General features: G+C 42.0%; 2 protein-coding genes across 4 annotated transcripts; one reads left to right on the top strand and one right to left on the bottom strand.

Annotated features, from left to right (window-relative positions):
- Positions 1–616: 616 nt before the first annotated feature.
- Positions 617–10,036, bottom strand: FAM217B (family with sequence similarity 217 member B). Of its 3 annotated transcripts, none has more exons than XM_073309254.1 (4): positions 9,610–10,036; positions 8,131–8,242; positions 7,936–8,021; positions 617–5,706 (listed from the first exon to the last, which is right to left on the bottom strand). In XM_073309254.1, exons 1-4 carry the CDS (start codon positions 9,627–9,629, stop codon positions 4,503–4,505), a joined length of 1,422 nt encoding a protein of 473 aa, XP_073165355.1. In that variant the 5' UTR covers positions 9,630–10,036; the 3' UTR covers positions 617–4,502. The 3 variants fall into 3 exon arrangements, with proteins under 3 accessions (XP_073165355.1, XP_073165354.1, XP_073165356.1); XM_073309253.1 differs by having other exon boundaries at positions 9,605–10,036; XM_073309255.1 differs by lacking the exons at positions 7,936–8,021; positions 9,610–10,036 and having other exon boundaries at positions 8,131–8,203.
- A 6,703-nt stretch (positions 10,037–16,739) lies between these two features.
- On the top strand, positions 16,740–26,124 carry PPP1R3D (protein phosphatase 1 regulatory subunit 3D). The gene has a single exon (XM_073309191.1). It carries the CDS (start codon positions 17,688–17,690, stop codon positions 18,609–18,611), a length of 924 nt encoding a protein of 307 aa, XP_073165292.1. The 5' UTR covers positions 16,740–17,687; the 3' UTR covers positions 18,612–26,124.
- Positions 26,125–26,548: the final 424 nt, after the last annotated feature.

Raw genomic sequence — 26,548 nt, forward strand, 5'->3', positions numbered from 1 at the left:
GCAAGAGCTACTGAAGAGTCATGACTTAGTCACATGTCAAGTAACAGCTCTGATGCTTGTCCCTGGAGCAGAAGTTTAGCATCTGCTATATAAATATTTTCTTCTTTAAAAATAAGTATCAAACTTTTTTCAGATTTTTTTCCTTTGTTTTGAAAAGGCAGGGCTGTATCCTCAGCTGCCGTAAATCTGTGTCATTTCCTGGGCTTGGAATTACACCAGCTGATGATCTCATCCTACAATTCTTTGGTAGCTGTTACGCTAATCTCTCTACTTTCCTGTCTTTCACAGAATTCCACTCTCCCAAAACAAACACTGCAGCCCAAATATGGTCCTGAAACAGTGCACAATCCTGGCTGTAGAGTTACTTTTTGCAGATTCACATTACAGCAGATTTCATGATATGGAGTCATTTCACCCACTCCTGAAATTGGAACCCAAACAAGGTGAAGTAGAAAGAAAAGGAGTACTTGTGGCACCTTAGAGACTAACCAATTTATTAGAGCATAAGCTTTCGTGAGCTACAGCTCACTTCATCAGATGCATATGCATTTCCACGATATGCATCTGATGAAGTGAGCTGTAGCTCACGAAAGCTTATGCTCTAATAAATTGGTTAGTCTCTAAGGTGCCACAAGTCCTCCTTTTCTTTTTGCGAATACAGACTAACACGGCTGCTACTCTGAAAGGTGAAGTAGAGTGGACTGCAGGCCAGTGCTACGGACTGCAGGTGGAGATGTAAGTAAGCGATTGAAAAGGGGCTAAAGATGTATCAGTGCTTCAGCAGAAAGCATGTAGAACACATCATGTTAAACCCTCTCCCCAGTAGCCTGATTTTCAACGGGAGCTGCAGAGCTCAGCACATTTGAAAATCAGGCCACAATCTAATGGGATCCATCATTTTTCCTTATTCTTCAAACCTTGCAGGAGATGTGGAACTGATCAGAAAGTACAGAAGTTTCATCTAGAAAGTTTGTGTAAAGAGGGAAAGGAAATCGCAACAGAGCCATAAGCCAGTTGTCCGGTTCTCAGACATTTTCCGAGTAGGCTGGAAAAAGGGCCTTGAGTATAAATGATTGGGAAAGGGGGGGGAAAGGTTCAGGCAACACAAAAGGCTTAAGAGATCATTATAGATGCCACACATGTGAGCCTGAAGGTTTCCTCAGCCATTTTATGTGGGACATTCTGGACAAGGAAGGAGTAACCATAAAATCAATCTACAGCTGTCCCAGATCGACTAGAAAAATGCTACACCAAACCCTCCATCGTTTCTATCCACTGATCACTTTGTTTTAGCCAAAGAAATTCTTTAGAGCTAGGGAAAGCAATGCCACAAGACACAGTAACTTCAAAGGTATAGGGCAATGGTTACTTCTGTGTCTTTGGTCTAGAAATTGAAATAAATGTGTAATTACCATAATTCTTCAGCTACCTTGCTCCTGACAACTGTCATCTCTCCCGGCTGACCAGGTAGGAGAAATCACACTAAAGAAAGATATGAAAAAGACAGACTCCAGTTCCCAGGGACAGGTGTCCATGTCATGAAAGCCACCACCACAAATGGCAGCCCCAGCAATGAGAGGGAAGAATGGTCTGAAACACTGAATCACCACAGTGGAGACAGACCTGGAGAGGAGGGCTGAAAGGGGAAGACTGCCACTCTCACTGCCCAGGCTGTGTAGACCAATAGCTTCATTCCCTAGGGCTGTCAGTTCACCTCTCACCAGCATGACAGTCACTTCCGCTTTTTAAAGCTATGAAAGAGGAGCTGATTGAAGTGAGAAGTCTGGAATAGCTGTGCTTTAACTCATTCCTGCTCCTGGGAAATGGTAACATTACTCCACTGGGCCTAATTTTGCTTCCAATATTGGGGGGGCGGAAATATTTTCAAGGGTTGTTTGAATCCAATTATTGTCACACGTAAGAATGTGATTTTATGTAGACAAGACCAGGCTGTTGTCTTACAACAAACTTATCTTTACTGGAAAGGGAAGAGATGCATTTTTTCTCTAAACCATTGTGGGCCCAGTCCTGCAAACTATTCAATAACTTCAGCCTCCATTGCCATCACTAGGAGCTGAGAATGAACAGGAGCTTTCAAGATAAAGGGCCCAATCACAAGAGAGTGAACAGAAGAATGGCCATATAGGGTCAGATCTGTAGTCCCATCTAGCCAGCCCATCTAGCCAGAAGAATGGCCATATAGGGTCAGATCTGTAGTCCCATCTAGCCCAGTATCCTGTCTCTTGACAGTGGCCAGTATCAGAAGCTTCAGAGGGAATGAACAGAACAGGCCAATTATCACGGGATCCATCCCCTGTCATCCAGTCCCAGCTCCTGACAGGCAGAAGCTTAAGGGCACCCAGAGGACAGGGTTGTGTCCCTGACGTTCTTAGCTACTGGCCATGGATGGGCCTATCCTCCATTAATTTATCTAATTCTTTTTTGAACCCAGTTATACTTCTGGCCTTCACAACATCCCCTGGCAACGAGATCCACAGGCTGACTGTGCACTGTGGAAAGAAATACTTCCTTATGTTCATTTTAAATCTGCTGCCTATTAATTTCACTGCGTGACCCCTGGTTCTTGTTTGTGAAGGAGCAAATAACACTTCGTTATGCACTTTCTCCACACCATTCATGATTTTAGAGAAGTTTATCATATCCCCCGCTTAGTCATCTCTTTTCTAAGCTGAACAGTTCCAGTCTTTATAGTCCTTCTGATATGGAAGTAGTTCCATACCCTGAATCATTTTTGTTGTCGTTCTCTGTACTTTTTCCAATTCTAAATAATTTTTTTGAGATGGGATGATGTGACGGGATATACCAAACCCTCTGTGGTCCCCTGTTGGAGGCCTCATGGCCCAGCCACACCCTGCCCCCACAGAAGGGCAGTGGAGAGGGTCCTCCAAGCTGCCTAGAGTGGCTGTGTGGGATACAACCAGTCAGGGCCCAGCAGCCTTGTATAAGAAGAGCTGCAGAGCCAGAGGGAGATCAGTTCCTTGCTGGAGTTGTAGGAGTGTGGGTGATATGTGGTGGGCTGACAGAGCTACAGAACCCCGGACAGGGCAGCGCTATCATAAGTTGGGGAGAGTGAGAAGGAGCTATGAGCTGGTTGCTGGGACTCCATTAGGACAAGGCCCTGAGGTAAAGGTGAAGACAGCATGGGGAAGTGGCCCAGGGAATTATAGAAGCCATACAACATAGTTAAAGGGACACAGCAGATGGCTGCGATCTACAGGATCCCTGGGCTGGGACCCGGAGTAGTGAGTGGGCCTGGGTCCCCCCACCTCATCCCCCATCAGCCACTGGGGGGAAGTGGCCTGGACAGTGAGGCACCCCAGAGGGGGAACTGAACTATAGTGACCCAGATGGAGAGCTGCAGCCAGGAAGTCCCAAGAGGGCAAAGACATTGTCTCCAGGGTGGGAGCCCTGGGGTGCTGCTCTATCCCAGAGGAGGGACTATCAGAAAGCGAGAGTGTGCAAGTGTGTGCACTTGGCCAAGGGGGCACTGACGAGAGGTGAGTGCACTCACTTACAGGTGACCAGAACTGCAGTATTCCAGGTGTGGGAGTACCAGGGATTTATATAGTGGCATTATGATATTTTCTGTCTTATCTGTCCTTCTCCAAACAGTTCCTACCATTCTATTAGCTTTTTTGGCTGCCACTGCACACTGAGCAGATGTTTTCAGAGAACTAACCAGGATGACTCCAAGATCTCTTTCTTGAGTGGTAATAGTTCAAAACGTGAAGAGGGTCACCTTCTAAATGACACAAAACAGCAAGACCTACAAGGTGGACTTTAAGGAAAATGGTCTAACACTACAACAAAGGTAGCTGTATAAAAATATCCAGGCCATATTCTTTGCCTGTACCTAGATGAGCAGATGTCAATCCTTTAGCAGTGGTATGATTTTAACTAGTAGAATCTCTTCTGACTCGGAAGATTACTTCAAAACATTCTCTTCTCTCTGCTCCTCACAGTCCGATTTCCTGCTCTTCCCTCATGAATGAGAGACTTTGACTTTGCATAGATGAGCCTGGCCAGTTCCATTATCTTTTAAAATCAACTAAGCTCTTCTCCATCAGAAAGAAAAGCAAATCTGTTTCCCCTTATATGACACACATGTGTGTCTGCTCAATGGAGAATGTATGGATTTGATTCTTCTCTCACATACACCAGTGTAAATCAGGAGTAACTCCACTGAAGTCAGTGAAGTTACATGGGTGTCAGTGTGACAAGAAATCAGACACTTTATGTTTTCCTAACCTTAATAGATAGAATCCTCTTACATACGCAAGTGTCAACCCTTTGAGGAAAGACCAGTGGAAGACATTTGCCTTCAGAGAAAAATATTACCTGTTGGCCCAGTTTAAGATCCAATGTGCAGAAATTTGCATCAAGAACAATTTTCTACAGGATTTCCTGATGGAAAAACCACGGCCCCTCCGCTCTCCAGCAGTCAGCATTGCATTGCCAAATTACTAATAAATGATTCTTCATTATTTAAATGCACATGATGTTTGCTTCACACCATTTGTTTTTAACTTCCGGTCCCCTGTTGGTTTCTTGGAAGGAACATAATTATTAGCATTTCCATTCTTCAGATTTGAACATGCCTGTGTGTTTCTCCCCTGGATGGGGGCAGCTGAACTATGGAACTTGGGGGAGTGTTTGAGGGGTCTAATGTTACCAACATCCTGAATACCAACATCCTGAATCTTAGAGCTGCTTGCACAGGGCTGCATATTGAGAAGTTGCTGCTTGGTGGTTGACCTCTTTTTTACCTCATTCCTCATTTCATAGGCACGTCTCTGTGGGGATGACATGCCACCCATCACCTCAGCAACTTTTGAGTGACTTGGATATGCATTTAACTGGCTATTTTCTTCACAGTGTACATCTCTTCTGTGACCTGAAAGGCTGGTGGGGAGCTTTATAACACTTTCTTGGGGAGTTAACTGCTTGTTAGGCAAAAGGCTATGCAATGATTTGCCTTTGCCAGGGCTTTTTAGGGTCCGAATGATACTAGGAGCCGTCTGAGGCCTAGCCTTGGCTGTCTTTCCTTTCTCATTCTGTATAGTTTGCACCTGCAGCCACTCCAGCTGCAAAAGCCGATCGATATATTTCTCAAGAAATCCTGCTGGCTGTGGTCGAGATTCTGATTTACACTCTGTGTTAACAAACATTGCCAGCTGCTGCAGGTCCCAGGAGTTGAAAGGGGGTGGGAGGAAGTCAGGATAATAATACATTGATTCTTTATACCTCGCATCAAAGAGGTGTTCAAAACATGCTGGGTCAATTTCTTCAGCTCGGAGGTTGAGTTCCGGCGGTGTGCAGGGGGAAGGGGGAATGGGAATTCTTTCTGAGTCAGAAAGGTCACTGGCACTGTCCTCAGCAGCATTCTCTTGAATAATTCTCACTGATTCAAAGTCAAGAAGCATCTCATTCACAGAGGTCCCTGGATGTTTAGAAGTGCAAGGGACAGCTTCAGTCACATGCTCTCCAAGACTTCTTTGAGATTCTCCTTTTTGATTGGAATAAAATCTTTGCATCAGTCCATCTTCTTCCCTACTGGAGTCACCTTGTGAATTCCCCTTCAAATTGGAAGGGGTTCTGTATAGTCCAGATTCACTTTGCTTTCTTTCCTTGAGGTCCTTCTTTGCCCCTCGTACTTTGTACAGTGATGTGCAAACACTCATCATTCTATATGAAAAGAAAAAGCATTTACAGTTAGATCATTGAACCCCTTTGGAACTCCAACTACCCCAGGGCTTGCTAACTCCATAGCCTCTAGATCCCCAGTTGTGTCCACAAGCTGAGTCAAAGCTGAAAATGAAAGATAAGAGAAGTGGTATGACTTGAGAATCTATGAATGAGATTAAATTAATATCTGCTGGCAGAAATAACCTTGCCTAATGTCCCATTTCATGGTTTGACCATTTTGATGTACATAACTTACAATATGTGTTTTAGAGTAACAGCCATGTTAGTCTGTATTCGCAAAAAGAAAAGGAGTACTTGTGGCACCTTAGTGTGGCACATTATTAAGGATCTACAACCTATCCTAAAGGATGACCCAACACTCTCACAAATCTTGGGAGACAGGCCAGTCCTTGCCTACAGACAGCCCCGCAACCTGAAGCAAATACTCACCAACAACCACATACCACACAACAGAACCACTAACCCAGGAACTTATCCTTGCAACAAAGCCCATTGCCAACTGTGCCCACATATCTATTCAGGGGACACCATCACAGGGCCTAATAACATCAGCCACACTATCAGAGGCTCGTTCACCTGCACATCCACCAATGTGATATATGCCATTATGTGCCAGCAATGCCCCTCTGCCATTTACATTGGTCAAACTGGACAGTCTCTACGTAAAAGAATAAATGGACACAAATCAGATGTCAAGAATTATAACATTCATAAACTAGTCAGAGAACACTTCAATCTCTCTGGTCACGCAATCACAGACATGAAGGTCGCTATCTTAAAACAAAAAAACTTCAAATCCAGACTCCAGCGAGAAACTGCTGAATTGGAATTAATTAGCAAATTGGATACTATTAATTTAGGCTTAAATAGAGACTGGGAGTGGCTAAGTCATTATGCAAGGTAGCCTATTTCCCCTTGTTTTTTCCTTTCCCCCCCCCCCCCCCCCGACGTTCTGGTTAAACTTGGATGTAAACTTGGAGAGTGGTCAGTTTGGATGAGCTATTGCCAGCAGGAGAGTGAGTTTGTGTGTTTGTGTGTGTCCCCAGGAAAAAAAGGGGGGGGGGTGAGAAGGCCCACCTTGATTACCATGCACATTGTAGGGAGAGTGGTCACTTTGGATGAGCTATTACCAGCAGCATAGTGAGTTCGTGTGTGTGTTTTTTGGAGGGGGGTGAGGGGGTGAGAGAACCTGGATTTGTGCAGGAAATGGCCCACCTTGATTATCATGCACATTGTGTAGAGAGTTGTCACTTTGGATGGGCTATTACCAGCAGGAGAGTGAGTTTGTGTGGGGGGGGTTGGAGGGTGAGAAAACCTGAATTTGTGCTGGAAATGGCCCAACTTGATGATCACTTTAGATAAGCTATTACCAGCAGGACAGTGGGGTGGGAGGAGGTATTGTTTCATGATCTCTGTGTGTATATAAAGTCTGCTGCAGTTTCCACGGTATGCATCCGATGAAGTGAGCTGTAGCTCATGAAAGCTCATGCTCAGATAAATTGGTTAGTCTCTAAGGTGCCACAAGTACTCCTTTTCTTTTTGCGAATGTGTTTTATGTAAAGTGCAGGGTATAGGAAAGCAAATTTGGATCTGCAGGAAAAGGCAGGCTCTTGCAAGAAGATCTGAGACAGAAATAAAATAGCTAGGCTTTCCGGGCCCTATCACCAACTGATGTAAACTGATGTAGCTCCCTTGACTTCAACTGAGCTTTGCTAACTTATACCAGCTGAGGAGCTAGCCCTCTGTGTGGTTAAATGGTTAAAAACTAGAAAACTTTTACTCTTAGCTCCTAAACCAGTAAATTCAGATGTTAGCTACCATTTGCCCACGGGTATCATGAGGTGAACTGGAGAGATCAGTTTTTAACTATGCTTAGAACAGGAAATAATGGTGGTAAGCATGTGGCTCCTGTTGGGGAATGTTGTCTTTATAAACACATACAACTGACTTTTTTCCCCTCTTGCTGTCTCCTGTTTCATTTGAATCTGATTTTGACTATAAAGCTCTTTGAGGCAGGCTAGCAAGATTCCAATATTGGTAACTAAAATCTGTGTTCCTAATAACTGAACATGAAGGGTGATATCATGGCCCCAATTAAGTCAAAGGCAACACTTCCATTGAATTCAAAGCCAGTATTTCACCTGAAGACTTTTATGTGCAGCTTTCAAAAATCTATGGACCTCAGATAGACAATATAAAAATGTTTACCTGTTTTGCTGATGAGCCTCACCTAGCTTGTTTCTTTCCTTGTAAAGAAAACTTGGTTGACTATCATCCTGGGCACAATGGAAAGTCTAGAAAACATATGTAAATATATGTACCTAAAACTGTAATAAAGAAAAATCTGACATAAAATGTAAGCACATTTTTTTATATATATGCAAAGGATTTGAATTGATGTACCTTTTTCGTGGTATTTAAAATACTTTTGCCTAATCTGCTGGAAGAAGGTCTCACATGGGGAAGTGGTTTTTCTAGTCCTTTGGTACTTGGATGTCCCTTTCCACCACTGGAACTAGCAATAAACAAACAGGATATTGTCATTAAATAACAATATACTTGACAATCACAGCTTCAGTACAGATTCGTTTTAAAAAGGGGGCGAGAAAGATGGAGTCAATTATACTTAAGTGTTCCTTAGATTTATGGGATTTCTCATTTATGCTTCACTAAAACTTTTTCATGCATATTTGGTGGTCCCTTTTAATTTACATGCCACATAAGTGCTTAATTCACAAATAGATAATTCAACAGTAATACTTCACACTTTTAAAGCACTTTCTGAGGATCTCAAAGCAATTTACAAACGTCAGTAATTAACCATATTACTATTGTTTTGCATAGTACATTGAGGAGCTGGTTCATGACTGGGACTAGGTGGTTCCACAATACAACTTAAGTAATGATAATAATATGCAGTAGTAAGAATATAGAAAGCCAAATCTTGCTTGCCTTGTTTATATGCATAGTGCCAGTGATGCTCAAGGGATTACTCATGAGGATGTAAGCAGAATTTGGCTCAGAATGTGCAGTTTGTTACAATAGTAATAGAAGCTATTTCACAACAGTGGCACAAAGCAAAATTCACAGTTTTGTGTGATTACAGGTTGGTGCTTAAATCAAGAGCAAAAAAATCCCACACATGTTCAAAATGAATGATATGCACTACTGATCTGGACAATTTGACATTATAAACCAGAGAGTAGTCCCTTAAATAAATCAGAGACACTCTTTCTGGGGCCACATTAGAAAAAAAATATTTTAACATTTAAAATAATGTATTCTCTAAGAATAAGAAAAGTTGCATCTGCATTGCACATGAGAAATATACCTTATTTTAAAAAAGAATGCTTGAAAATGTCACTTCAAAACAGCAACCATATTCTGTCTGCTTTCAGATGGATTGCAGTAAAATTCACTTCTGTCAGTACATAGTACTCATTTTTAGTTGAAGTCAGTACAGTGTGTTTTGTTTGGAAAAATGATGTTTTGTCACTTTAATGGGTTATAAAATAATAAAAGGAAGTCCCAGGCCCTCCAGCATGGAAACAATCACCTCTAACTTTGTGACCTGCACATAAACTATTTGATCATCTGTGCTGTTGTGAATAAACAAATAGATACATGAAAAGGAAGTAAATGACAACCTGGCTAGCCCTAGGGTGACCAGATGTCCTGATTTTATAGGGACAGTCCCGATTTTGGGGTCTTTTTCTTATATAGGCTCCTATTACCCCCGCACCCCACCATCCCATCCCGATTTTTCACATATGCTGTCTGGTCATCCTAGCTACCCCACTGAATCACACAATCAGTTAGCTACTAATCTGCAGTAATTACATATTTCCCTAGCAAAGAGAAAAAATAATTTCCTTACATTACCATTCCTTTGTGGGTTTCATGGATTTGGCTGTCCTTTTTCAGCGTCCCTCGCTGCAGTAGTAAGAGGTAATCTTGAATGCCTGGTCCCATTATTATTCTTTTTAAAGAGTATTTGCAAGTTGCACCTTTTTTTTTTTTTACATCATTTTCCACAATCTTAAACAAAGGACTCCAACCTTTTCTGCCTATAAGATAGAGTGGAGTGGATACAAATATCACCACATCCTGTGGATGCAGTAAGCAAACACCATGCACCCCCCCCCCCACACACACACACGTGATTTAATGTTTTATAACAGTAGGATAAAAATACTCAGCTAGCCAGCTGCACTGGAAAACAACATTTCCCTCCCCCAAAGCTTGCTGAAGGAGCAGCTGCATTATTCATCTTTGATCTTTGTTGGGCTGTCACCACCAGGGCTATTGAATGGAGAGCAGCACCGTGCCCCTCCACCCTCCCTGAGGAATAGGTTGGCCATTAGAATTGCAAAGCATTGTGGGTCAAGGACAGCAGGGAGATACGCATACTTTTCTAGAGGAAGCTCAGTGGCTGCTGCTGCAATATTTATCAGACACAGCCTGTCATTCACTCCTGCCTACCATACCCTGGATTAGGGGAGGCTGCGCTAGTACCATCCCAAAGCATGAGTGCCCCTGGGAATCTGTTGACAAACATGGCTCTGCACGATCACTTGTAAAGGTAGAGGGCTGCATTTAAATGCACAGCAGCCCTGGAACCGTGACCCTTCGTACGCTCCGTCGTGATTTAATTTCCTCTTGCACAGAAGCATTGGGTGGAGCTGAGTATCATTTCCCAAAAACTCTCTGCTTTTACAGTAACACGAACAGGTGATCAGCCACCTGTGCTTTCCCTTTGAGCTAGCCTTTAGTAAAAAAAAAAATGCATAGACCTTGTATATATTTGTAGACACTGGCAAATTTTAACACTACATCCATTTCATTTTTGGCTCCTCCTTCCAAAATTAAATCCTAAGTAAAGTCTGAATTCTATATCGAAAATGCCTGGACTGGAGCAGTCTATGGATGCTCTCTCTTATTCCCTTGAAATTGCATTCTCTGGACCAGGAATAAAGAGAGGGAGGTGATGTAATTTCCAGGTGACAGACAACCAATTCCAAAATTCCATCCCCTCACCTGTCCTTAGTTCTGATCATGTTTCTTAAACATTTCGCTCCTCTCCATAAGAAATCTCATCCCTTGGACCAGGACAGAGGACACGTGGGGGATGAGATTTCTGATGTGTTTCTCTGCCATCCTTCAGCAATTGTTTCAACCACTTGTCCTCAGCCCTCTCAAGGGATGCAATTTCTGATAGAGCGAAACATCTCATAATTTGCACCTCATCTATTCTTGGCCCTGTTCCACAGGGGAGCAGATTTTGACAAGTCTCTCACCCTTTTGAGAATTTTGCATCACTTGTTTGCTTTAAAAGTGATGATTTTTTGTTACTTTTAGTAAATATTACATTTTACTTGGAATGTTTCAATAATTCTAATTATATTCCAGATGGGAATAATTTTTAAATGGTACTCTATAAAGGTATAATGATGAACATTCTGTTGGCAAGGATGCCCAGTTAAAAGTAATATTCCTACCCTGATTTCTGTCTATGTGTCTGTCCCTTTCCCATAGCTGTCCCACCAGAAAAACTGAAATACTGTCATTACAAAAAAATTAGGACCAGATCCTTGCTCCCAGTAAGAGTACTTTGTGCCGTTCCAGCTAACAAAGCAGCCTTCAAGATGATCTAAGTGGCCAGCTGGGGATTCTCCTAGTATGATACAGAATTTCCAGGGGCATAAGGCCAGTGTAGCAATGGTAACTGCAGATGTTCATCCCCTTGTTAATTCATGCCAATTATTTTGGCAGTCAATAATGTCCTTAACTAGTCTGTCACATTCCCTCTACCCCTTCTGCTCTACCAGTGACACCACTATTAACATCCCTTCATCCCCACACACAAACATCTCTGCACCATCTCTACAAATATGCCTGGAACACTCTCCTACAACCTATTTTTCAAGTCACTGTGGGGAAATTTTCCTAAGTGGCTAGTGATTTGGGATGCTTCCCTTTTTGAATGCCCAACTTGAGACACCTTAAAGAGGCCTGATTTTAAGAAAATGCTGAAAACTCATCTCTGAAAATCAGTCTTAAGTTGGACCCCACAAAAAACTGAGCCATGGAAAATCAAGTCACTTTTGACAAACTTGGTCTAACTCTCTCCCAAAAATTCACTTTTGCCACAAAGCTTGAAAGAAGTGAACTATAAAAATGTAAACTTAAAAAAAGTTTGCTAAAAATTTGCATGAAGTGAGTTACATGATCATGTGGATTTAAACTTGTCTATTTCATCCCTTTCCGCTATAATTTGTTCTCTCCATCCTTTGTTGTCATTTTAAACTTCTAAACTATAAGTGCTTCAGGGCAGAAACCACGTGAAGATCCTTGCACACCTGTCCTCTTAATACAAATAATAAATTATGGTTTTTTGTTTGCAATCTTTTATTGTTTTGTGAGAGTAAATGTATACACAACTTTTAAGTGTTAAATACATTCCGTTGTTAGCTCTTTGGGGGCAGGGACTATGAATTATTTTGTATTTGTGCAGCATCTAAAAAAAAAGGCACCCCAAATTTAATTGGAGCCTTTGGACACCAGCCGAAGATATTAATAAATAATGGCAAGATCTCCAGATTATCAAATCAGTGAGGGGAAGGTACCTAACTTAAAAACGGCTGCAAAGCAATATCCAAGTTCCTCTACTAGCTTTGAAATGGTTATTGGAAGAATCTGTCAATGAACAAATGCTAAACTCTCAGAGGCAGGGCAAGGCCAGCCTTTTTGCTGTGTTTATAGACTGCCTTGCACAATGGTCCAGGACTGGGGCTCCCAGGTGCTATCACAGTGCAGAGTCGCATTAACTTTTTGTCGGCCCGGCGCCAAATGTGTTTGTGGGCCGCCCAGGGGAACAATTGTAAAAAAACAGGCAATCGACACAGGAGTTATCTTTGACACAGCGCACAGCTGCTGAGCACAGGTTTTATTTAAGAGTTTAAGTTGCAGGTGGAGGTAGCTACCACTAGGGTACCAGCAATGGTAGCCCAAGGGCAAAAAGAACACACACAAGTGCACGTAAAATTAAATTACAAAAGAAAAATACAAAATTAAACACGGTGGGTAAAAATAGCTAACAAAAGCCAAAGCTGGCCAAAACACCAGCCAGGTGCTGCTCCCACTAAAAGGAAAACTTCACACTATCTCACCCTTCACATTTCTCATATGAACTACCAGGGCTTCAATTGATTTTTTTTGTATGAAACTGGGGCAGATTTAAAACATTTAAAAATATGAAAAACCATAATATATTTTATTTACAGCATTATTATTCATACTAGTCTTGCTTGTCTAACAAGTACATCTGCCATACTTGAAAGAACCCAAGGAAGAACCTCCATTAGGAAACCCTCTTTAAATCTGATTGATGGGTTAACAGCAGGATGCTGCCTTTGCAGTAGAAGTGAGGGAAGCAGGTGAACTGTGAGGAAAGACTGAGATCTAAAAAGATATGGGTTGGCAGCCACCCTTTGAGAAAAAGTTAAGGGATATTAAGATGTTACCCAGTTTATTAATTATTATTACTGGAGGATGTTCATGCTAAAAGTAAAAAGCCAACCTTTTTTGCTCTAGTCAAACAGCATTTGCATTGTAACAATTTAAGTTTCAGGAATCACCCATTGTAGTTTACCCACACATACAAACCCTATCACACATGAGCATTACAAGAAAAGAATTAACCTGGCTTAACTGCACTGACATTATTACTTAGCCTCTTCTCTCATGGTGTGTTGAGGGATAGATATGAAAGAGGTTTATTTTTCATTTTAATGAACATTTCATATACTTAACATTTAGATTAAGTTCTCTCCCCTTCCTCCTACACACACACACTTTTGACTGAAGCATTATTCACCCCATTACTAACACTGCATCAGTATATTTTAGGGCTGTCAATTAATCACAGGTAACTCACGTGATTAACTCAAAAAAATTAATTGCAATTAAAAAAATTTATCGCGATTAATCACAGTTTTAATCGCACTGTTAAACAACAGAATACCAATTGAAATTTATTAACTATTTTGGATGTTTTTCTACATTTTCATAAGTATTGTATTCTGTGTTGTAATTGAAATCAAAGTGTATATTATTTTTTATTACAAATATTTGCACTGTAAAAATAAACAAAAGAAATAGTATTTTTCAATTCACTTCATACATGTACTATAATGCAATCTCTGTCCTGAAAGTACAACTTACAAATGTAGATTTTTGTTGTTACTTAACTGCACTCAGAAACAAAACAATAGAAAACTTCAGAGCCTACAAGTCCACCCAGGCCTACTGCTTGTTCAGCCAATCGCTAAGACAAACAAGTTTGTTTACATTTACGGGAGATAATGCTGCCCTCTTCTTATTTACAATGTCACTAGAAAGTGAGAACAGGCATTTGCAAGACACTTTTGTAGATGACATTTCAAGGTATTTATGTGCCAGCAGCATTATCTCCTGCAAATGTAAACAAAATTGTTTGTCTGAGCGATTGGCTGAACAAGAAGTAGCACTGAGTGGACTTGCAGGCTCTACAATTTTACATTGTTTTATTTTTTAATGCAGTCTTTCTTGTACATAATTCTACATTTGTAAGTTCAACTTTCATGATAAAGAGATTGCACTACAAAACTTGTTTCAGGTAAATTGAAAAATACTATTTCTTTGGGGTTTTTTTATAGTGAAAATATTTGTAATAAAAAATAAATATAAAGTGAGCACTGTATACTTAGTATTCTGTGTTGTAATTTAAATTAATATATTTGAAAATGTAGAAAACATCCAAAATATTCAAATAAATAAATTCTATTATTGTTTAATCATGGGATTAATCTGCTTAATCGCTTGACAGCTCTAGTTTATTTTAGAAAGCTGACAAACTGTGGAATGGTATAAAGGCATCCAAGGCTGCAGATGTCCCAGTTTAGCATTCAGCTCCCGCGCCACACACCGCTCCGAGTCCCAGTGTGCATTTAACCTTCTAGCTGTTAGAAATTTGACCCCCTCTCACATAGGTGGAGCACAGTAGCAGGCCTATGATTTTTCCTCTTGCCTCAATTCACTCCATTGAGGCTTCTGTCAAGCAGGTTCTCACCTTGCAGGGGCAGAGACTCCGAGATTGAGGGGGAAAGTATACATACCACTTGCTCCTTTATTCTGGTATTCTCCTTTCTAAATTAACCCCCTTACCCCCCAGCGAGAGAAGTTTTATGGTAATTTCTACAGGAACATAACATGCCATTCACTGCAACAGTACCATGAAGCTTTTCAGTTGCAATATCATCACAGTGTAACTGAAGCTGGCATGTGGTGACAAGCTAATGCCACCTAGACTCATAGCAAGTGACACAGTTATATGCACCAAGATGTCATGCGGTTCTGAACTGGCATTTTACAGGACATTGGTCATGATGACCAACAGCATATTCCCTCCCCTGTCTCCTCAAAAGACAATCACCTCTGTTACGCTCCTATTTCTGTATACAGTATGTTTGGCATAACTTGGTTGGAGATGAAAAGGTGGGAAAGTGGTAGCAGCAGATAACGGAGATAAATTAAGAATATCAGTGTTGTGTTACTGCATTTTTCCCCAATAAGGGCTTGGAGGAAAGGACCATTTTCTGAGCTGCACAGACTTCTTTCCCCAGGTGTTGCCTATGCCCATGAAGAGGGTATAAGATTACCCTTGACCCAGTGGCCACCCATGTGCTCATCCCTAAGGCAGAGGCCACTATTCGAAAACACAGCTGTACACAAAAAGGATGGCAAAAAACTGCCAGAATCAGTGCTGTCCAGGCATACATATTGTTTTCTGACAGGCAATCATGCTGACAATGAAATAGTCTTTTTAATTATGAAGAAATGACACACGATTAGAAGGATCTTAAAAGAATAAAAGAAAGTCAAGATGAACTCTTATGGGGAAAACTGGGAGAAGTAATCACTATGCCACGTGCAAGCCATACAGTACAAGCCTGCATGCTCTGATTTGTACACTACCAAGTGTGACTTACACTTGCAGAAATGCCCCTGCTCTGCACACGCAGCAGCTGTCTCCTCCTGCAGCTTGCTCTGCCTATCAGGCCGCAGACAGAACAGGAGTCCTATGAGCACGCTGGCACAATCGCGGCCCCCTTGGCTTCCTACCTATCGTCCTCCTTGTCCAGCACCCTTGTCCCAAGGGCAGCCACTCCTTCTCTCCCCCCTTCCCCTCCAGTAGCTGCCTCTGCTCCAGGGAGGGGGAATCATAGAACTGGAAGGGACCTTGAGAGGTCATCTAGTCCAGTCCCCTGCCATCAAGGCAGGACTAAATATTAGACCATCCCTGACAGGTGTTTATCCAACCTGCTCTTAAAAATCCCCAATGATGGAGAGTCCACAATCTCCCTCAGCAATTTACTCCAGTGCTTAACCACCCTGACAGTTAGGAAATTTTTCCTAATGTCCAACCTAACCTGCCCGTGCTGCAATGCAAGCCCACTGCTTCTTGAAGTGAAGGGGGGCTGGAGCGTTGAGAAAGTAAATGCGCTGCGGAGCGAAAAACACACCGGGATCACCCCCCCCCCCTTTTTCTCTCCCCCACCCCAGCCAGCCAAGGCGCCACGCGGTACTGTCCCCACACCATGCTCAGTGCCCCACAAGTAGCAAATCCCTACAGGGAGCAGTTTCCCGCACTACAATACTCCCGCCTTTTTCCTCTCGCTCTCCCCCCCCCCTTTGCCCCGCCTCCGCCTCCGCCTGCCCGCCTCTTCCTGCTCTTGCAAGCAGATCCCACCAAGGCCTACGGGCAAACCGAAAGGCACCGCCCAAGCCGCAGCGGCTTCCTTTCTGCTAATGCGCATGCGCCGAGAGGCGGGCGGCCCGGTGGTACGATTGGTCACTGAGGGAAGGCTGCATGGGAGGAGGTGCTACCATACTGGAGGAGACGGGGGGAGGGGCGTTGCACGGGAGCGTCAGAGGGGGGCGTGGCCTGCGTGCCCCTGTTGCAAACTGCTGCAAGGGAGATTTGGATTGCAACCATCTGTCAGCTGATGCGCGGGGCGGCTGCACCCCTGAGCGCCCGGGGACCTGGTTGCTGGGCGGCTTCCAGCGCTCGGCCTGTGGCGGGGCTGAGTCTTGGCTACCAGCCCGGAGCAGACGGGCGCCGTGGGAGAGTAGTGGGAGGGGCGGGGTTGGAGGTGGGCTGCAGCGCCGCCTCTTCCCCCGCAGACCTAGATTCCTCCCTGTCCAGCCAGTGACACAGCATCGATTCCTCCACCAGGCATCCTGACAGCCTCCAACCTGCTCCAGCCTGTGCAACAGCCTCCTTGCAGCCCAGTGACCTCCAAGTCCCCTCTAGCCTGTGCAGGAGTCTCGAACCATCCAGCGTCAAGTGGGACTGTCTCGAATCCTGCTCCAGTCAGGGCAGGAGTCTCAGATCCATCATAACAGCCTCCAATCCTCCTTGAGTCTGTGTGACAGCCTCGAACCCCATAGTGCCCACTGCAGGAGCTTGCAGTCCGCCCTCAACTGGTGCAAGAGCCTTGAATCTGCCAGCGTCCAGCACAACTGTCTCCAGCTTTCGTGACAGCCTCAAGTCCACCAGTATCCAGTGTGACAGCCTTGATCCCACCTAAGCCTGTGCAACTGCTTTGAGTACTCCACCATTCAGTGTAATAGCCTTTTAGCCTTGAATTCTCTACCAGTGAGACAACATATATCCTTCCATCCAGTGCATTAGCTTCAGATTCTCTTCCAGCTAGCGCAATAGCTTCCAGATTCCTGTCATCCATTGCAACAGCCTGTACCACTTCAATCAACGCTAGTTACACCATCCAGTGCAATAACCTCAAATACTCCGTCACTGCCTCCGCGACTGCTGTCATCCCGGAGCCCCCTCCCTGTCACAAAAGAGGCAGTTTTCAGTAGCTGCGGCATCAACTTCATCACCTTGCCTTCAGGAAACAATGGAGCTACCTGTCCCTCAGAAAAGCCCCAGTTACCTCTCCGATCTGTATCAGAACATGCTAAGGGCTGAAGAAGGATTGGGTCCAGGACGGTGGCGGCAGGAGCACCAGCCACTGCGTGGCAGCAGGGCCAGTCTGAGCACCCTACCCAAGAGGGAGCCACAACCAAGTCATCTTCAGAGCAGCACTACTGTCAGCTGTGACCCACATCTCCAGCCTATCATACGCCGACGAGCCAGGTCTTTGCCCACCTCCCCTGAGAGGTTGAAAAATACAGCAGCACCATGCCGTGTTCCTGGGTGCAGCAGAAGCCGCATAAACCGGGTGAGATTTGCTGATGCATTGGGCTTGGAGCTGGCTGAAGTGAAAGTCTTTCAGGTTGGGGAGGACCCATCCATCCCCTTGCATGTCCTCTCCAGGCTTTCCATCAACTCGGACCTTTGCTGCAGCCAGATGGATATGGAGATCACCATGCAGTGCTTGGTGCCTGACTTCCAGCAGCCTGTGGACTGTGTGGACTTCTCCACCCACCTTCATCAGCAGCTGGTGTGTCTAGAATGTGTGACCAGCTCAGACCTGGGGCTCAGTGGCACGGTCCAAGTTCTCAATGTGGCCTTTGAGAAGCAGGTGTCTGTGCGCTACACCTTCAACCAGTGGAAGAGCGTGCATGAAGTGTGTGCTCACTGGCACAACAGCAATCCTGAGGAGGATGGGAAGGGCCAAGCTGATGTCTTCACTTTCTTTCTCCCCATGCCTCCTTTCCTCCTCCAGTTGTGCTCTGTAGTCCAGTTTGCAGTGAGATATCGTGTCAATGGGCAGGAGTACTGGGATAACAACCAGGGTAAGAACTACAGCTTCACCTGCAGGCGTCACCTTCTCAAGATGCCTAGGGAATGTGAGGAGAGCTGGATCCACTTCATCTGACCAAGAAGAAGATATATGGATATGGAATGGCTACAGTGGCCTTTTCTTCCTTGGTGTTCCTCTCTGCTTCTCTGACACCACAGAAATCTTTCTAGAGGCAAAGATGTTTCAAAATAAGAGAGTAACAACTTGTGATCTGTACGAAGCTTTTTTGTAAGAGCCTCAGAAAGGATAAAGGGCCAAAACCTGCACAGATTTACATGCCAGGTGACTTCATGGGATTCAAGGAGATTTCATAGAACAGAAATCAGGGCAGAACTGGCTCAAAGGGACACTGTGTCAGGCTAAATATATCAAAAGGAAAATTATTTGTTATTATTAATACTTTAGATTACATAAACAAAAAAGTTTAAAATTCCAACTTCTTTGTCACCATTTTATACTGTTTAATTTTTTGCACTTAACTCACTGGAAAATAGGTTAGCTTTACTTTTTTGTTAGTTTCGTTTGTAGTATTACACTGGTTCTTGGGCATAATTCCAGTGCTGCAAACGCTGGGGTGCAAACACTGCAGGGCAATGTTTATATCCAAATTATTTGTATTCCTATTTAAACACAAAAATATTGATACTGATATTTGGTTTTATTATTATTTAACAAAATCTAACTATTGATCTGAAACTACCTGATGGGGTCCCCATAAATAAGGTTTTAACCTGATTCTTTTTCTTTCTCTTTTTATTTTTAATCTCCAGTGCTTGCCATTGATACAGTCAGAGTGATTCTTGCTAAGATGTGTTTCTTAAGCCATAAGGCTGGCCCCCTTGGGGAAGGCCTGATATTTTCAAGGTGAGGTTCAAGCCGTTCTTTGGATAAAGTTTTAAAATATAAGCTTGTTCCTTTCTTGCATAATTATTTTCACTAAACAAAACCAGAGCAGTTTTGCACTTTTAATTGCATCTTCCACCTGAGGATCTCAAAGCCCAATACAAATGTTAATGAAAAAAGCCTCACTGCCCCTGTGTGAGACAGATAATTGTGCCTATTTACAAATGGAAACAGACACAAGAGGTTGAGTGCCAAGGCCACACAGTGAATCAGTTTACAGAACCATGGAACAGAGCACAGGAGTTGTGATTGCTAGCCCTCCGTTCCAGTACCCTAACTATCACCATAGTATTTTGAATCCTAAAATTAGTTAGTTCTGATCTCTTCTGACCAGTGGAACAAGAAGTTATCGGCTCCCTCCTCTCTAGCAAAAAGTGGGGTCTTCAGGGAGGGACAATGGCATGGCTGGTAAATCCATGTCTGCTTGGATCCACAGGCAGAAGTCTCCCCTCTATGGGCGTGGGAACACAGCAACCACTTGGAGAGAATGGCCTTCTCCATACTTAGCCTGTTGTTCTGCCTCTTTGTTGAAGAGGCTTTGATCCTATAAAATTTTTGTGATATATTTTGTGATATATGCAGTCTTCAGTTTGGAAAATAGGAGATATGAAAACATGTAAAAAACTTCTCAGATAGCTAGATACCTTGTTAATACAGCCTAAGTATTAAAAAATGACTCGTGATCTTGGGTGCCTGAATTTGGAGTGCTCAGCTAAAGGCACCTTAAAGGGGACTGATTTTCAGAAGAGAGGTGCTCAGTACTTCCTGAAAATCAGAGCCCCTTTAAGGTGTCTCAAGTTGGATATGAAAAATTCAAGCACCAAAATCACTAATCACTTCTGAAAATTAAGGCCATAAGCAACACACACAGCCAGGTGTATACTAGTACAAATACGCACACACCTGAGTTATGCAGTGCAGCCTTATGTCATTAAACACCTAAGAAGTGATTGGTATCCAGCTACTGTGCAACTTAAAGTATTAATGCTTTTTATTTAAAAAAAGTTCATTAAATAAATAAGAAACAATTACTTTTTTAAAAGTGCATAAAATAATTGGACTGGAAATGTCATTCTAACCTTAATCAGCTTTGTTTGTTTTTTTAATTAAGCACTTTTAACATCCTGTCCTAACATTGATTTTAACAAAGTGGATAATAGGTCAATACAGCAAGTTTTGGAGACCAAAGAACTTTAAAACTGCGCTTTTAAATGTACCGTCTGGTACCTAAAGTCTGTAGGTAACTCTCGGAATTCCTCATTTTCAAGTTTCAGCTGTCAACCACCAGCTGAAATTGACAAGTGACATTTCCCACTCTCCTCTGCTGGTTGCCAAATGTTAAGTACATCTTCAAATATAAAAATCCTATAGGGGGAGCTATTCCAATTAGTATCATTAGGAGGAGATTTGACTGGTGGAAAGAGCAGAGAGTGGCAATCTGAAAATCCGGGTGCTGTCCCCACTCTTCTACGGTTTTCTGTATGACTTTGGGCAAGTCATTCAACATCTCCATGATCTGTTTCTCTTATGTAAAGTGGGAATAATACCCATTTTTATAATGGTTTTGATATCCTTGTATAGGAGGTGCTCTCTATAATAACTGCATTATAATCTATAATAAGAGCACATACCGAATGTCTATCCTTTCAACGTGAGTTGATTATTAAAGTTAATATATTTAATTGGCTGGCAAGCTCGAAACCATCAAATATCTAGTATTACTGCACAGGTCAGACCTAATAGACAATTTTTCTTTCATGAAATTACATTCTGATCAATTGGGGAAACATCTTAAAGCATATTTCTTTAATGAAATGTTTCCCCCCAGTTTATAATATGGTAGCATAGCCTAAGGGGTCTGATTCTCAGTTACTTCATAGGCAGAATTTTATAAGATGGCAAAGGTGCGTTTAGGCCACCTTTGAACTACCTATATTTTTGGTATTGCTGGGGCCCTGCTTCTATGAGTCCTGAAAAACAGAAAACGGTTGTAATGCACTTTGGCTACACACCCAACACTACCCCTTCCAGGTTTGGGAGGAGAGCCAGAGTAGAGCTGTTATGACAACTCTTCATTGACTGAGTAGGCCCTATAGGAAGGAGGGATTTTCTGCTCTCTTTAAGGCCCCTTTGCATTGCTACATCTGTTTAGAAAGGAACTTGCTGAATTGAGAATCCCTAGGAATCTGCTGTCCTAATAGATGTAATTTTTTTTTTAAATCAACAATTTCTCAGCTGACAGCTAACAGCTGAAAATAATAAAAGTTTGCACACAGTTGCTGGTACCTATTTGACAGGGTGTTAACAGGCCAAGGGCTTTCAAAACTAACCTAAGCTCTTTTGCTCATTTTGATTTTCCTAGCTCTCCTATGGCAAACTATGCAAAACTTTTAAAATCAATCAGGCATCCACACTGCTCAGTGTCTTTTGAACTGCACCAGGTTTTATCTTTCATTTTCTATTTTTAAAAGATTGCCAGGGCTGGTTCAGTGATATTATAGTAATGCAATGCACTGTCATGCTAGAAGGAATGGCCTACAAGCTTAAGTTAAAGTGTTGAAAGTGCTGAACCACCTGGAATTACAGAGTTGGAAATAGGAGGGTTGATTCACCCTTCTACATGAGGCAGTTTTATTAAGTACTGTGTAGTTTAATGTATGTAGGGCTTTTGAAAACAGCCTTCAAAACTGAAGTCCTGGCTGCTCTTTGTAGACATTAAAGATTCCCTGGTGGTTGGTAAAAGTGAGGATTTGCCTCAGTCTTCTGGCCAAATTTCTGCTCTGACAATGCTGAGCCTCCAGCTATGCCAGTTAACCTTTGCAGAGTCAAGAACTGAAACATTTTTGGGCCTGGTATTTGTCCAGCTGGTTTAAAAAAAAATAAAGCTAGAGATGGAACATGAGAAACCCTCATGGGAAAATAAATGATATCTAAGCTTAGTCTCAAACCTATTTTTTACAAGAACTGAAAGTTAAAAGCCTATACAGCTGCTAGTAAGAGCTATTGAAAACCTAGATTGGCAGGCTAAAATGTAAAACTGAAAGGGGAAAGGCTCCAGGGTTTACATAGCAGTTGAAAAAAACCTAGAAAAGTTTAAGGAATTTTTTTTTTATTAATAATATACAGCTAGTTGTACAGAAGTCAGTATTTTCATCGTAGATGTCATGTAATAATAAACCATTCAAGCTTGGCTAACATAGCTTTTGTTTTTGATACAAACCCAGAAACTATATTACTATATAAACAGGTGTACACTTTCTGGATTCTTTATTTGATATAACAATTCTGTTATATCTTGATTTACAGTGGTAACATAATCATCATGATAGCCTAAAACTGGTCAAATAATTTAGAATTAGCAGTGGGGGAAGTCCTCATAATAAACTATTTAACAACTAAAACTAGGATTTTCAAAGGAGTATAAGGGAATCAGGTGCCCAGATTCCTTAGGTTCCTTTGAAAATCACAGTGTAAAGTCATGGAGCTCACTCCTGTAAGTTGTTGAGCACCTCTTGCAAAGTGCTGAGAAAACTCAACTCCAGTTTAAGCTAATGGGAGTTGACTGTGTTCACTTTGCAGAATAGAACCAAATGATTGCCAATTAAATTGGGCCTATGTATTTGACTGTATTGTTCTTTATATTCTGAATTGCCAAATGTTTGAGTTTTGCAACCTACAATCCTATGAACATAGCTGTAAAATCAGTCTGAATTTCAAAACAAAATTCACATTTCTCAGATCAGTGTTAGTTTTATGGAATTTAACATTATGGTGTTTAGGCAAGCTTACAGAGTAGTTAAAATTCCCATATTGAATGCTTACAAATTGTTTTGGTAGGGAAGAGAGAGGGATTTCTTTGAAAACAATTATTCACCAAAATTTTCCACCTGCATTGCATTTGATACTATAATTTGAATTTGCTTCTCAGATAGTTTGCTTTGGCAAATGCTACTACTGAAGCCTCTGCTTATGTGCCTTTTGTTCTTTTGAACAGAGAAAAACAAACAAAAATCTAAGACTTGAGTAATATGACTTAATGTTTCTGCTAATGTACTGTATTATTCAGTACAATATGCACTTTATACAATGAGGGGTCTGTCTGACTATCAGAAGTGCCAAGCATCTGTCCTCCCACTGAATTCAGCTGGAGTTGTAATTACTCATCTCTTCTGAAAGTCAGGCCAGCCCTGAGTGTAGCTCTTCATTATAAATAACTTCAAGCTACTAGCAATGTTTTCTATAAATTGTGTATGTAAATTATTTCCAATTACAAGGATGCTGAGTTAAACTACCAAGCTTCCCATTGTAAAAAACATAATTAAGGTTAAGATTCTGTCGCTGGTATTTTTAGTAAATGTCAGAGACAGGTCACAGGCAATAAACAAAAATTCATGGAAGCCTACAACCTGTCCCTGTCTTCTACTAAAAATACCCTGTGGAGGGGAGGGGTGGAAACAGAGCGCTGTCGGGGCTTGCAGTTGCTCTGGCCCTGCCACTGCTCCTTCGGCAGGGGCTGACTGCTTCTGCTTCAGCCCAAGGGGGGGCTGACCCAACCCCAGCCGCTACTCTGGCGTCCCGGGGCTGTCCGCCAATCAGCTGTTCCAGCGCCCTGGGGCTGGCTGATGGTCAGCTGTTCCAGTGACCTCAGGGCTGGTCGATGGCCAACTGTTCCGGTGGCTGCTGCTCCAGCTGCCCCAGAGCTGACAGCTGCTCCGTCTCTGCCCCAGAAGAAGTCCTGGAGGTCCTAGAAAGTCACAGCATCTGTGAGCTCCATGACAGAATCATAGCCTTAATCATAATTTCTATATTAGTCTTAATTATAGCACAACCTTAAAGGTCCTGTACAGTATTAGAAGAAAATGAAATGCAGTAATACGTTGAAAAATGATTCTGTAAAACTGCCACTGTGAGGTTCCAAGTTTACATATAAATTGTGTCTTTAAGGCACAGAGCCAGGAACTTACAGAGGCAAGCATAGTGCTCCTGGGATTGCAAATGTATGCACTTTGAAAGGGTACGGCATGCTTCCGACCACGTTTCCTGTCCTCCAGATATAGGCCGGAGGAGTCGGGTTTTAACACAATCTGTGGCACCTCTTGTGCTCTGCAAGGAAAAGGACAGATTGTGTATAGCCCTTGTGCAGGGATGCCAGGAAGAGTGGAAGGCTCTGGGGGTATCCACATAAGGCTGAGCACATTCTAATCCTAAAACATATTGTCTCTCAGTGGCTCCAGATTACATCTGCTCACTTTGAGCCCAACTGTGTACCCATTATGATGCAAAACACTTTCTCACTTGAGTAGTCTCATTAAAGTAATTGGGACTACTCACATAAGTGTTTGCCAACGTGGGTAAGAACTATTCAACTGGGCCTTTATTTTTTGTCAGAAAAGTAAGCAGATGAAATGGAATACACGCAGGAAGTACTTATGTTGAGCAAGAAAGTGCCACTTTTACATCGTCATTTTTTCTGATCATAACTGCTTTTCTTCCATTTGTAAGAAGCACTGAATTGCCTCTAGGTAAATCACTAGAAATCTTTCTTTTTTGAGTATTGAATTAAACACCAATTTATCATGGATGCTACTAAACCCCATTGTTTACCATTGGTTTATGGTAGAAATATACTGCTGGCTTCCACTGGTAGAAATTCTGCTAAGTGTTTGTTGGTAAATGTTTAAAAAAATCTTAGTGTGAGTGCAGGCAGTGCACAGTAATAGTGCTGCCAGATTATGCAAAATTGAGGCTCTCAGTTTAAAGGTTATGTCATATATATTGCAATATCTGGAGGAGAGGGTAGAACTGAGTGACTAAGCTGTATGGGCTTTCAACATACGGTAGTTTTATGTCTCCTCCCTTCCGCAGCATTGAAGGAATTTACACATGCAAAACCGCAGTATTTGCCCACTAATATCAAGTCCAGTTTTGCCTGTTAGTTTACGTAGCTTGCACTGCTGGATAAATAAAAGCTAAAAGTGACTCTTATTAAATTATCTGTATAACATTGCTGACTACGTGGGTTGAGTTGGCCCAGCATGAAGTAGAACTGAGAGCAGTCTTGCTTTAATGAAGTGGCTTTTCTTTGAGATGCTTTTAAGTAAATAAATATTCACACACTACTAATGGTTCCTACCGCTGCATATGATATATGACATACTCCTACTTATATCATTTTTCTTTACACATATTCTGATCATCAACTGGTTTTGAGCCATCCAGTCCAAGATCTGTACATGGTGGGTACATAGCACCTCTCGTTGCATTGTGAAGGCAAACTTGTGACCACCTTTGTAAATTCACAGGACAACTAAACTTGTCTACATGTGGTATCTTCAAATTCAGTGTTTCCCATCTCGTGGTATAAATTTTGTAAGAGTGAATTCTTTACAGACAGATTGCCACATAATGCACTTTAAAAACAATCAAATTACTGTATATTTAAAATGTTCACATAGTAACTGAATGTCTGTTAGTTTACATCTTGCAACAATGTTTCAGATTCATTTTTTAAAATTAAATATGGAATATGTGTCAATGAGAAGAGAATAAAGGCATTGTCATTATCAGTAAAATGTCTCATAATACTGTACAGAATAAAATTGATCACAAATTTACCACTGCACTAAAAAATGCTTTGGTATATGTAATAATGTTTTGTGTATAGCACATATTCTGTAAAATGCTCTATCCGTTTAAAATAAATAAATTGAAATTTATAATTTTACTATAAAAATTGTGGTTCCAAAGCATTCCTTTTTCACTGTTTTATGTTGTCATTGGTCAATGATACTTTTGTTGTATGTAAATACACAGTGTTTAGAAACCTCAATATGCAGTTTAGCACTATTTTGTTATTAAAAGAGTGACAGACTCAGGTTACTTAGAAAATAAATAAGATGGTGTTAGTTGATTCAACCAATTCAAATAAAGATGGAAATTTCAGACAGTGGACAAGATCCACAAAGGGGACTTAGGCATTGCTCTGTTGTCTTATTTTAGGCACCCTGCTGAATCTTCAGCTCTGAGTTAGATTTCCAGGTTCCCTTTTCAATGCATGAGGGGAGTTAGGATCCTAACCATGGGATTCAGAGCAGCCAGCAAGCTGAGTG

The sequence above is a fragment of the Lepidochelys kempii genome, chromosome 13 (genome assembly GCF_965140265.1).
Source record: "Lepidochelys kempii isolate rLepKem1 chromosome 13, rLepKem1.hap2, whole genome shotgun sequence".
NCBI lineage: Eukaryota > Metazoa > Chordata > Testudines > Cheloniidae > Lepidochelys > Lepidochelys kempii.